Here is a 13,378-nt window from a genome sequence, read left to right as displayed (position 1 = left end):
AGGAAATGGAGGCAGGATGATCAGGAGTTCAAGACCATTGTTAGCTGAATAATGAGTTTAAGGCCAGCCTGGGCTACCTGAGACTTTCTCAAACTAAAGGAAGAATTGTATTATGGAGGGTATTTATTAAAAGAATAATAAGGATGAATGGGCCTTTTAAGGAGGAAGGAGTGATCTTACATCAGGTCTGTTTTGAAAAGACACCACTAGATGGAACACAAAGACTTTTATAGATCAAATTCAGAAACAGAAAGATACAATTAGAAGTGATATCAGGGCTGGTGTGGTGGGTCAGTGGGTAAAGGTACTTGTAGCCAAGGATGATGAGCTGAGTTTGTTCCCTGGAACCTACATGGTGGAAGTAGAGAAGTGATTCCAGCTACAAAGCATCTTATGACCTTCAAACTTGCACCCCCAAATGCCCTGCAAAATACATAAACATAGTAAAATTTTTAAAGAAGTGATTGATGCAGCTGTGATAATGGCATTGATCTAGGGTGGGATATGATATAAGGAAAGAGACTTAGAAAAAAATTGTAGGTGTATTTTTTTTTTTAGATGGAGAAGTCACTTGAATTGGGCAACACAACCAGAGTCCAAGAGTTTGTCCTACTAGGCCTGTCCACAAGGCTGGGGATAAGGGATGCCCTGTTTGCCGTCTTCCTGACTCTCTACCTGCTGACGCTCCTGGAGAACACACTCATCATCTACCTCATCTGCAGTCACAGCGAGCTCCACAAGCCTATGTACTTCTTCCTGGGCAACCTCAGCTGCCTGGAGATGTGCTATGTGTCCGTCACCATGCCCACCCTGCTCGTGGGGCTGTGGATGGGGCCCTGCCATGTTCCATTCACAGGTTGCATGACCCAACTCTTCTTCTTCATCTCTCTCATCTGCACAGAGTGCACCATCCTGGCCTCCATGGCTTATGACCGCTATGTGGCCATCTGCCGCCCACTGCACTACCCACTGCTCATGAGGCCCCAGGTCTGCCTGGCCTTAGCCTTGTCTTCATGGCTGGGTGGGTTGCTGGTCTCAGTGATCAAAACAGCATGCATTGCAAGCCTGTCCTACTGTGGTCCCAACGTCCTCAACCACTTCTTTTGTGATGTCTCTCCTCTTCTGAACTTGTCCTGCACCCACGTGGCCCTCACAGAGCTGGTGGACTTCATCTCAGCCATTGTCATCCTCTGGGGATCACTCCTTGTGGCCATGGCTTCCTATGTGGCCATCGGTAGGACAGTTCTGGGCATGCCATCAGCTGCTGCGCGCCACAAAGCCTTCTCTACTTGTGCCTCCCACTTGGTAGTGGTGGGCATCTTTTACTCAGCCACTATCTTCATCTATGCCCGCCCTAGCCGCATAGAAGCCATGGACCTCAATAAGGTGTTGTCTGTCATCTACACGGTGGTTACCCCCATGTGCAACCCCATCATCTACTGTCTGAGGAACAGGGAGGTGCAATCGGCTTTCCGTAGAACCATGCACTGGTCCTCAGTTTGACCAGGTATTTAAGACCATGTGGCGAGACATTGATTTACCTACATCCTGCTTCTGTGTTAGGGTATAACTACCATACCATTACTTCGCCTTTTAAACACATACAACTCAATGTCTGAATGTTTTCACAAAGTAGTATACCGTCATTGCTGTGTTAGTCATCACTCCGGGAAAAATGCCTATACACATTTGGAAGTCAGTTTCGGTGGTGTCTACTCCTTAAGAAAAATCACTAATCATCTACTTTTTATTTGCATAGATTTCCGTATTTGATATCTTGTAGGCAGGGAATTGTGTCATGCCACCTTTTATAGATGACCCCTTACACAGTTCATAATGCATCGAGTTTGTGAATGGTTCAGGAGGTATCAGTGATTCATTTATTTCTGCGCCCTCATCACATTGCTTTGCATGAACACTCATCATGAACACTTTGCGTGAACACTCATTCATAGCTTTAAAGGTTTTATTCTCATTCATTCGTTTGTGTGTGTAAGAACACTTATGTGTGTATATATGCATGCAGATCCCTGCAGAGGCCGGGAGTTAGACATTGGGTCTCTCAGAGTCACAGTTACAGGTCGTTGTGAGTAATCTGATGTGGGTGCTAGAAGCTGAACTCCAGTTCTCTGCTCTTAACCACCGAGCTCTCTTTCCAGCCTCATAATTCATATCTTTTGAACAGAAGCACATTTCTTGTTCTCTTGTTCTTATACCCATGTGTAGAATTGCTGAGCTAGTCTTATGTCAACTGAATGGTTGACTTTTTGAGTAACCGACAAACTATTTGGCAGAATGTTTAACACCTTACTTTAAAAACATACTTTTAAGTTACTTAAGACCTAGATCTTAAATTTATATACACATTGGAAGTCACACACACATGTATCTTCTGCAGACATATGCATAAGCTGGGCTCCTCTGGGGATGAAGGGTGTCTGCAAAGAGGAACAGGGACCAAGGTGGGAGTGGTGGAGGACAAAATGTATGTGAAAATACCGCAATAAAATAAAAAAATAAAATAAAAATTAGAAAATATTCTAATTTTAAAAAATTGTCCAGAGAAGCCCTTTCTCAAAAACCAAAAAAAAGTGTCAGTATGAAACTTCCCAATATATGTTAAGGCAGGTGGTATTATATACAAACATAGAACTAATAGCTGAAATAACATAAATGTTCAATGAATCTACAGACCTCATTGGCCCTTGCAGAAAATGTTAAATAGAAAATGACACCACCAGTATATCATGGTGGGGAGCATTCAGCTGACTGTCGCATCCTGACCTCCTTAGGTTTTAAAAGGATGGACATATGCTTATATATTTTCTGGACAATAACCTACTCACCAGTATAAAAGTTGTTTGTAAACTTTGACCTGGTGTCCTCATTTACGTGAATATTTCATAAGACAATTAAAGCAGTAGAGCACAGAAAACAAAGATGCTGATTGTGACATTGTGTCACCTGTATGAAGTTAGAATGAGTGATAATATTCACCAGTAAGACAGTGACTGACTATATTATGCTAACTCCACAGAGAGAAATGCGATATAAGAGGATTTATTGGCTGGGCGGTGGTGGCGCATGCCTTTAATCCCAGCACTTGGGAGGCAGAGGCAGGTGAATCTTTATGAGTTTGAGGCGAGTTCCAGGACATCCAGAGCCCCACATTGAAACTCTGCCTTGAAAAACCAAAAAGAGAAGGATTTATTGTAGTTCTACAATTGATAAAATGTATAAAATGTTTGTAACTTGAAATTTGTATTTTAAAGGCATAATTTAAAAATAACTAAGTAGGAAGCCTTTAAACAAAGATGATGGACATCTAAAGTGCGTTTCCAGAGGGATTCTGAGAAGCCAAGAACAACTCAGGGACACTGTGAATTTCTATTTGTAAGTTTCAATAATAATTGAAAAGTATTAACTAAAACTGATGTGATTTTCAGGGGAAACTTGACACTGTGCATGGCATGTGTGAGTGTGTATGAATGTTGACTCAGAATGTGACTGAAAGAAATTTTGCAAAAAATAAATTCAGAATATTTGATGTACCTACAAGTATCTTTATGACATTTTGTGCTATTTATTTATTTATTTATTTATTTATTTATTTATTTAAGATTTCTGTCTCTTCCCGGCCACCGCCTCCCATTTCCTTCCACCTACCCAATAAAGTCCCCCTCCCTCGTCAGCCCAAAGAGCAATCAGGGTTCCCTGCCCAATGGGAAGTCCAAAGACCACCCACCTCCATCCAGGTCTAGTAGGGTGAGCATCCAAACTACCTAGGGTCCCACAAAGCCAGTACGTGCAGAAGGATCAAAAACCCATTGCCATTGTTCTTGAGTTCTCAGTAGTCCTCATTGTCCACTATGTTCAGCAAGTCCGGTTTTACCCCAGGCTTTTTCAGACCCAGGACAGCTGGCTTGGTGAGTTTCCAATAGAACATACCCTTTGTCTCAGTGTGTGGGTGCACCCCTTGCGGTCCTAAGTTCCTTGTTCGTGCTCTCTCCCCTTCTGCTCCTAATTTGGACCTTGAGATTTCAGTCTGGTGCTCCAATGTGGGTCTCTGTCTCTGTCTCCTTTCATTGCCTGATGAAGGTTAATATTCAGGAGGATGCCTATATGTTTTTCTTTGGGTTCTCCTTCTCATTTAGCTTCTCTAGGATCACAAATTATAGGCTCAATGTCCTTGGTTTATGGCTAGAAACCAAATATGAGTGAGTACATCCCATGTTCCTCTTTTTGGGTCTGGCTTACCTCACTCAGGATAGTGTTTTCTATTTCCATCCATTTGTATGCAAAATTCAAGAAGTCCTTGTTTTTTACTGCTGAGTAGTACTCTAATATGTATATATTCCATACTTTCTTCATCCATTCTTCCATTGAAGGGCATCTAGGTTGTTTCCAGGTTCTGGTTATTACAAACAATGCTGCTATGAACATAGTAGAGCATATACTTTTGTTGTATGATAAGGCCTCTCTTGGGTATATTCCCAAGAGTGTTATTGCTGGGTCCAGGGGTAGGTAGATCCAAATTTCCTGAGAAACCGCCACACTGCTTTCCAAAGTGGTTGCACAAGTTTGCATTCCCACCAGCAATGGATGAGTGTACCCCTTCCTCCACAACCTCTCCAGCAAAGGCTATCATTGGTGTTTTTTATTTTAGCCATTCTGACAGGTGTAAGATGGTATCTTAAAGTTGTCTTGATTTGCATTTCCCTGATCTCTAAGGAAGTTGAGCATGACCTTAAGTATCTTTTGACCAGTTGAACTTCTTCTGTTGAGAATTCTCTGTTCGGCTCAGTGCCCCATTTTATAATTGGGTTGATTAGCCTTTTATGGTCTAGTTTCTTGAGTTCTTTATATATTTTGGAGATCAGACCTTTGTCAGTTGCGGGGTTGGTGAAGATCTTCTCCCAGTTAGTGGGTTGCCTTTTTGTCTTAGTGACAGGGTCCTTTGCTTTACAGAAGGTTCTCAGTCTCAGGAGGTCCCATTTATTCAATAAGGCCCTTAATGTCTGTGCTGCTGGGGTTATACATAGGAAGTGGTCTCCTGTGCCCATGTGCTGTAGAGTACTTCCCACTTCTCTTCTATCAGGTTCAGTGTGTTCAGACTGATATTGAGGTCTTTAATCCATTTGGACTTGAGTTTTGTGCATGGTGATAGATATGGATCTATTTTCATTCTTCTACAGATCGACATCCAGTTTTGCCAGCACAATTTGTTGAAGATGCTCTCTTTTTTCCATTGTATACTTTTAGCTCCTTTATAGAAAATCGGGTGTTCATAGGTTTGTGGGTTAAAGTCAGGGTCTTCTATTCGATTCCATTGGTCAACTTCTCTGTTTTTATGGCAATACCAAACTGTTTTCAATACTGTAGCTCTGTAATAGAGTTTGAAGTCAGGGATGGTAATGCCTCCAGACGATCCTTTATTGTATAAGACTGTTTTGGCTATCCTGGGTTTTTTGTTTTTCCATATAAGGTTGATTATTGTTTTCTCCAGGTCTGTGAAGAATTTTGACGGGGATTGCATTGAATCTATAGATTACTTTTGGTAGAATTGCCATTTTTACTATGTTGATCCTCCCAATCCAAGAGCAAGGGAGATCTTTCCATTTTCTGGTGTCCTCTTCAATTTCTTTCTTCAAAGTCTTAAAGTTCTTGTCAAATAGATCTTTCACTTTCTTGTTCAGAGTTACTCCAAGATATTTTATTCTATTTGTGGCTATTGTGAAAGGTGATACTTCTCTGATTTTCCTCTCTCCTTCCTTATCCTTAGTGTATAGGAAGGCAACTGATTTTTTCGAGTTGGTCTTGTATCCTGCCACACTACTAAAGGTGTTTATCAGCTGTAGGAGTTCTTTGGTAGAGTTTTTGGGGTCGCTTATGTATACTATCATATCATCTGCAAATAACGAAAGCTTTCTAATATGAATCCCCTTGATCCCCTTATGTTGTCTTATTGCTGTTGCTAGAACTTCAAGCACTATATTGAAGAGGTATGGAGAGATTGGACATTCTTGTCTTGTTTCTGATTTTAGTGGGATGGCTTTGAGTTTTTCTCTGTTTAATTTAATGTTAGCTGTCGGCTTGCTGTAAATATCTTTTATTATATTTAGGTATGACCCTTGTATCCCTAATCTCTCCAAGACCTTTATCATAAAGGGGTGCTGAATTTTGTCGAGTGCTTTTTCAGCATCTAATGAAATGATCATATGGTTTTTTTCTTTCAGTTTATTTATATGGTGGATTACATTGATGGATTTGCGTATGTTCAACCAGCCCTGCATCTCTGGGATAAAGCCTACTTGATCATAATGGATAAATTTTCTAATGTGTTCTTGGATTCTGTTTGCCAGTATTTTATTGAGAATTTTTGCGTCGATATTCATGAGTGAGATAGGCCTGTAATTCTCTTTCTTGGTTGGGTCTTTGTGTGGTTTTGGTATCAGGTTAACTGTTGCTTCATAAAAGGAATTTGGCAACGACTCTTCTGTTTCTATATTGTGAAATACATTAAGGAGTATAGGTATTAGCCCTTCTTGGAAGTTCTGGTAGAATTCTGTATTGAAACCATCTGGTCTCGGGCTTGTTTTGGAAGGGAGATTTTTGATAACAGTTTCTAGTTCTTCGCGACTAACAGGTCTATTTAGATCATTCACCCTGCCTCCTTTTTTCTTGCTTTGTATCAAGCATGTATGTTCTTGTGGTACCCACAGAGACCAAGTTCGTATGTATATCCTGCAAATAGTTCCAAATCTCCAGATCCTCACTCTCCACACATGAAATGTCACTTGCAATTTATTACAAGACTGTATACATGTCTTTTGTAGATTCCATGTACTTCGGTAGCTTGGGATCCCCTTGAGAGAGGTTATTGGGCTTCACATGCCTGTTGGATGCCAGCATTTGACACAAGTCCCTGGTCTTGCTAGGAGTTGCAAACTGCCTGGGAGCTGACTGGAACCAGTGCTGCCTTTGGGTCACCTTCAGTACAACCTGATGAAAAATTTCACTTGGATTTTTGCTCCAAACCCACAGAGATTAAGGGTCCTCTAAGGCCCAGCTCTTGGTTTTAAGTTGGCCCGTCTCCTTACAGCTGACTGGTAGAACTCTCTTGAAAACAGAAAAGTAGAGACATGTGGAGAGTCTAGTTGAGAACTCATTACCTGGAACTAATGATAACTTTTCCAAACATGTGGCTTTGAATTCATTGTCCAACCACTTAAGTCGCTGCTGTCTTCACTTGTGTCCAGGTGAGAAACTGAATATTTTTAAGAGGAAGAAGCAAGATCTGCTTTGACTTAATAGAGAGGTAAGAAGCTACGATAATGTGATTTGATTTCAATGAGAACAAAAACTTTTCTCTCCTATAGGATGTCTATAGATGCTAGGAACAGCCTGATGATACACAACTTCATTGGAATGACTCCCCATGGCAACCATAAGAATTCAAGGCCCTCCTTGAAATCAGAACTTTGAAGAGTAGATTAACTGGATAGGGATGGGAGACTAAAGGGAAGAAATGGTAAGATGTGATTATGTTTATAATGCATAATGTATTTAAAAGTAGTTGTCTACACCTATATTAACATCATGTGCAATGAATATACACACCAATAAGATATTTTTTAAAAATAAAAGAAAATGGGATACCATTTTTATACTGTAGATGAATATGTGAGCTTTATTAGGCCAGATCCAATGCAGACAGAGATGAATTAGAACCAGCTTAGTATCTTTTACAAGCTCTTTCTTAAGTTGTCAGTATATTTCAAGCTGAGATTTATAAAATCAACTTACTGGGTAAATGACAATATTAAATAATATTGGGTCAATAATAATATTAAAATGACACAGAATGAACATGTTCAGTCAAGTCTGTCATAAGTGAAGACACTGCCAAACCTAGTCATGTGATGTAAGGTGAGTGTTTTTAAACTTTTAAAAATGTCCTTGATGTTTACATATACATGCTGCTTGATGTATTCACGATGGAAAATGCTTTCTTCTTATGATTCGCATAAAATTATTTATGGAGCATACTATAGCTTGCCCTGACTAAATCACCCAATACCTGGCGCACAGGCAACAGGTGAAAGCTATAACATAGTGTCTTTATGTAATAGATAATTCAAAGGAAGATACTATTAGATCTGGGTATGGTGCCTCATGCCTGTCACCCAAAAATCGGTGACAGAGGCAGAGATCGAGGGTATCTTTCACTATATACTGAGTTTGAAGCCAGCATGAACTACATTAGATCCAGTCTCACCTCTGACACATGCTTTAAACATCTTTGACTCATCCCAGATCACCCGGTACCTCTTAAAACACTGTCTTCATTTGTGAGATAGTCAGTCAGGAGCATAGGACATCTTATGTTATCAGAAGGGCAAGATAACATAAAGAAGCCTTAAGCAGATGTTATATAAGATTCAGGGTGTATATAAGGTGAGGTATGAAAGATAAATGTAACCAAGGGTAAGCAGATCACAGAAGGAAATCATTCCAACTGAGGAGGAAAAGTCTGTAGTGGAAGATTTGCAGGAATTCTTGTCAGAACCACGGACAGCTCCAGAAACGCTGCGATGACCCGCAGGGCGTACTCCCAGAAACCCGGACGCGGTTTCAGCACCGGGGACAGCTCCAGAGGGCCCTGCTCAACTCCAGAACCCCTGCTGATGCAGCTAAGGTGTCCTGATGATCCATGCTGACAGGCACAAAGACTTGTGGCGTGAAAACCACCTTTAGTATTGTCGTTGAGTCTCAATAGGCTTGTCTTGAAGAAGTACCGACCTTTTGTGTTTATAGAAAACATTTTTTAATTAAAAATGATTTGTGTGTGTCTGTGGGTGCATACATTTATGGAGGGCAGGGGATAACCTATGAGTCGGTTCTCTTGCACTATTGGGTCTTTAGGCTGGGTGCTGAGTGTTTCACTCACTGAACCATCTTTCTGACTTAACAGTTTTCAATTATTACTACTACTATTATTGTGTTTTGTGCATAATATGCTGAGGACCACAACATGCATGTGGACATTAAAGGACAGCTTTCCAAAGTCAGTTCTTTTCTTGCATCGAGGTTCCAGGAACAGAACTCAGATGGTCTGGCTTGTAGGCCAAACTCTTTCACCTGCTGAGCCACCTTTCTAGCCTCTAAATGTTTTTTTTTTTTTTTGCAGTTTTATTTTATGGAAGTGATTAATGCCAATTGCATGCTTAGGCATCTTTCTTTTTGGTCAGGAGTATGTTTCAGAGATTGGTCAGGGAGGATGCTAGGCTCATTTACTTACAAAGTAGCACTCCAGTATATAAACAGGACTTCATGTATCGGTTTTATTGTTGGATGTTAGCAATGTTGAGATACTTTTGTGCCAAAAGTGCTGCTGTTAAAGTAACCGCTCTCACAGTGGCCACACTCTAAGATCTGATAGATGTTGGTTGCTATTTCCTTTCTCAGGAGTCAACACTCATCTAGGCTCCCACCAAAGTGTGTGACAACCGTAAGGTGAAACTTAAATATGTCCAAATAAATGTTCATATTCATGACAGCTCTCTGGCTGTAAAACAGATATTTCATTTTGACTTCAATTTCCATTTCTTTGTTTCCTAATAAGAGAAAATTTTCTAGTTGTAAGTTATTAGTTATTTTTGGTGAAAATGTGCCTTTAGGACAGGGGTTCTCAATCTGTAGGGGGTCACACATCAGACACCCTGCATATAAGATATTTACATTATGATTCATAACAGTAGCAAAATTACAGTTTTGAAGTAGAAATGGACTAGTTTTCTGCTTGGGGGTCCCAATAGCACAGGGACTGTATTAAAGGGTCATGGCATTAGAAAGGTAGGACTTTATCTCATTTTTTTAAACTGGAAAAGAATATGCTTTCCATAACAATTGACCAATGTCTTTGTATATTCTATGAAGGAACCCCTTATCAGTAGCATGCACTAGGGACATTTTCCCAACTTGCGATTTTTATCTCTTTGGTAACCAGAATCTCTTCAGATCATGCAAATTTTTAAATTTTATGAGGCAGGTGTTTTAGTTCTCTGAAAATTTCGTCCTTTTATTGAAAATAGATTCTTTGCACACAAAATATATCCCAGTTAAGGTTTCCCCAGTCCTCCCCACCTCCTCTCCCATCCAGATGTACTTCCTTTCTGTCTCTCACTAGCAAAGAGATAATACCAAAATATAACAACATAGCATATATTAAGATAAAACAAAAACTATCACATTGAAGATAGACAGAACAATCCAAGAGAAGGGAAAGAGCCCAAGAGAAGGCACCAGAATCTGAGACCCACTTGTTCACCCATTCAGGAGTCCATTCTAACAGAAACCTGAAGCTGTGATGCATGCACAGAAGACCTGGTGCAGACCCGTGCAGGTCCTGTACCTGCTGCCTCAGTCTCTGTGAGTTCATGTGCTCATTGGTGAGACAGATGTTTTCAATGCTTTTCTCTTCTTCTTGATGTTGTTTTATGTATACCACTGTTTTCTAAAAGTTTAGAAATTTTTATTTCACATGAATACATTAAATTTGGACAGTTCTCTACAGATGTGCAATGGTATGAACAGGCTCGCTCTAGCTTCTCTCTCTTACCTGCCTCACATTCCTGCCTACCCATTTCTTCTTCCAAATCAGACCTTTCCTACTTGCAGGTTACATTTTTTTGTGCAGTTCTTTCTTGCATAGGTAGTCACAGCTGCGCTGTGTTCTGGATTTCATTATCCTGCTGTAGACCGGGTTTCATAGGACTCTTCCCCATCCTCCAGCCTCCCCATTTGTGTGTGTGTGTGTGTGTGTGTGTGTGTGTGTGTGTGTGTGATGTTATGTGTGACTTCTCTGGCCATAGGAACTTCTTTGCAGTTGGTGTCAGTTACTACAGAAACTCATCACTGACCCAAATGCTGAGGATAAACGACTGTTCAGTGCTCAGCTCTGACTGGGACATCTGCATTGCATTTATATTTTCATCTGATCAAAACCTGAGCTCATGTGTGTGTGTCTGAGTATATGTGTGTGTGTGTGTGTGTGTGTGTGTGTGTGTGTGCCAAAGGTCGACATTGGCTGACTTCTCAAGTCTCTCTCCACTGTAGTTTTGGAGACAGGGTCTCACTGACCCATGGGTTACCAGTTTGGACAAGCGAAATGGCCAGTGAACTCCAGAGACCCACACACCTCCTCCCCAAAGCCAGTGCAGGAGTTACAGCTGCGTACATTCGACCTTTTTATTTGAGTTTTTCTCTCTCTTTACCTAGAATGCAAAAATTTCAAAAGGTTGCAAACAAATGCTCATTTTTCACCGTTTTAGTTCAAGCACTTGGTACAGATTATAGACTAGATATTTGCTGCCGAATCAGCTGAAACACTGTACTCTTCACACCGGACACGGAATCCCATAGTGTTAGTAGCACAGGACAGCACCTGTCAGGATCCCTTGAACAAGTTTCAATTCATGAGCTCCAGCACAGTCGCAGGTAGGCATGGTTGGATCAATGTCTATCCATCTAAGATAGTAAGAACAAACTTGATGCTCATTTAGAATACTCTGTGGAGCCTAAATTATGCTCAGTGTACAAAGTTTCTTTCCTCTAAAAAGGCTGCTGGGCATGGAGGAGATAACTCACTGGGTAACAGCGTTTGCTAAGCAAGCTTGAAGACCTGAGTTTTAATATGCAGTCTGGCTGCAGGTAAGGCAGAGGCAGGTGAACCTGAAGGCTCTTAAACCAGCCAGCCTACTGGAAACTGTGAGCTGATAGTTCAGTGAGAAGTTCTGTCATAAGAAAAAAAGATGGAGAGAGGTCGAGGAAGACGCTACTCTGTCCTCTGCATGCACACTTACAGGTGCATGTGCACACTCATGTGCATACAAAATGCACACATGCACACGCTTGTATGGACAAACATACCTGTGCACATACATCTTCAGAGAAAAACAGAAACACACACACAACTGTTGTCATTCTGGGAGAATTCCCTTCACCCAGGCTTTATGAGTCTTAGTTGCTGTATTGTTCTAGTTGAGGCGAGGAGCTGGAAAGATGGCTCAGTGCTGAAGAGCTCTTGTTGCTTTTGCAGAGGGCACAGGTTCCATTTTCAGCACCTGCATGACAGCTCACAACCATCCACAGCTCCAGTTCCAAGTGCGTTATCCTGACCTCTGTGGGTACCAGGCATGCATATGTGCAGGCTAAATACTCATACACATAAAACAAATACACCTAAATGCTCTCCTCTACCCAAACTGTCTTTCACCTACATGGTTCTCACGGAGCTGGTCAACTTCATTCCTAACCTTGTCATCGTCTCGAGCCATGTAGTCACAGAGGAAAAGTGTCATGGAAAGATTATTATCCTGGAAACTTTTTCTAATATTGACACATTCCCTTTAGAGATGAGCCCATTTAAGGTAGATAAGCCCAGAAAAGACTGTTGTAAGTCTTCTCTTATTTAAAATAGTGCACACAACTTGTGAGATTGTGGAAGGTTTTTGAAGAAAGAAATTTGACCCAGAAACAATCATTTAAGGTCATCAAAAGTAAGAAAATAAGCATCATTTCTTATTTTATAACCACATTCTCATTTATTGCTGTACTTAAATATCATATGAAGGGGCCAGGCTGTGGCTCAGTAGGTACAGCACTTATCTAAGATGGGCAAGGCCCTGGGTTCAATTCTCATCAGTAAAAAACTAGCAAACAAACAAAAGCTAAATATTCATAAGGACCAAAGGCTTTGTGAGGGTGGATTTAATCTGCTTCATCCTTTCAGGTTTTATTATTTTATATTATGTGTATGATTGTTTTGCCTGCATGTATGTCTGTGTACCACATGTGTGCCTGGTGCCTTCAGAGGTCAGAAAGTATTGGATCACCTGGAAATGGGGTTACAGATGGACGAGAGCTGCCATGTAGGTGCCTGGAATCAAATCCAGGTCCGCTGCAAGAGCAACCAGTGCTCTTAACTGCAGACTCATCTTTCCTGCCCCTCACCTCTTAAAATTGCAGACCTGCCAGGTGGCAGTGGCACAGGCCTTTAATCCTAGCACTCGGGAGGCAGAGGCAGGCAGATCTCTGTGAGCTTGAGGCCAGCCTTGGCTACAAGAGCTAGTTTCAGGACAGGCTTCAAAGCTACAGAGAGACCATGTCTCAAAAAAGTTGCAGACTTAGTAAATTTTCTGTGTGTGTCAATTTTCCATTTCTGGTTTTGTAGTTTTCCAGTTTCTTCTTATTACTTGGCCTGATGTAGCTCAACCTCTTGCTAAGTTGATTCAGCTCCAAGAAAGTTTAACCATAGATGCCTTTATACTTCAGAACAGACTAAGGTCTTTATGAACATATGTCTTTCTTTACTTAG

At 41.0% G+C, this 13,378-nt stretch overlaps 1 protein-coding gene across 1 annotated transcript; it reads left to right on the top strand.

Annotated features, from left to right (window-relative positions):
- The first annotated feature begins 558 nt into the window (after nt 1-558).
- LOC142860901 (olfactory receptor 6Z7-like) lies at nt 559-1,503 on the top strand. The gene has a single exon (XM_075992807.1). The coding sequence runs from the start codon at nt 559-561 to the stop codon at nt 1,501-1,503; it is 945 nt and encodes a 314-aa protein (XP_075848922.1).
- The last annotated feature ends 11,875 nt before the right edge of the window (nt 1,504-13,378 follow it).

The sequence above is a fragment of the Microtus pennsylvanicus genome, chromosome 1 (assembly GCF_037038515.1).
Source record: "Microtus pennsylvanicus isolate mMicPen1 chromosome 1, mMicPen1.hap1, whole genome shotgun sequence".
Classification (NCBI taxonomy): domain Eukaryota; kingdom Metazoa; phylum Chordata; class Mammalia; order Rodentia; family Cricetidae; genus Microtus; species Microtus pennsylvanicus.
Note: the sequence above shows the minus strand (reverse complement) of the source record. Positions and strands in the feature narration are given on the sequence as shown.

Coding starts and splice junctions, on each gene's coding strand:
- LOC142860901 (XM_075992807.1), top strand. CDS start 559: ATGGAGAAGTCACTTGAATTGGGCAACACAACCAGAGTCCAAGAGTTT.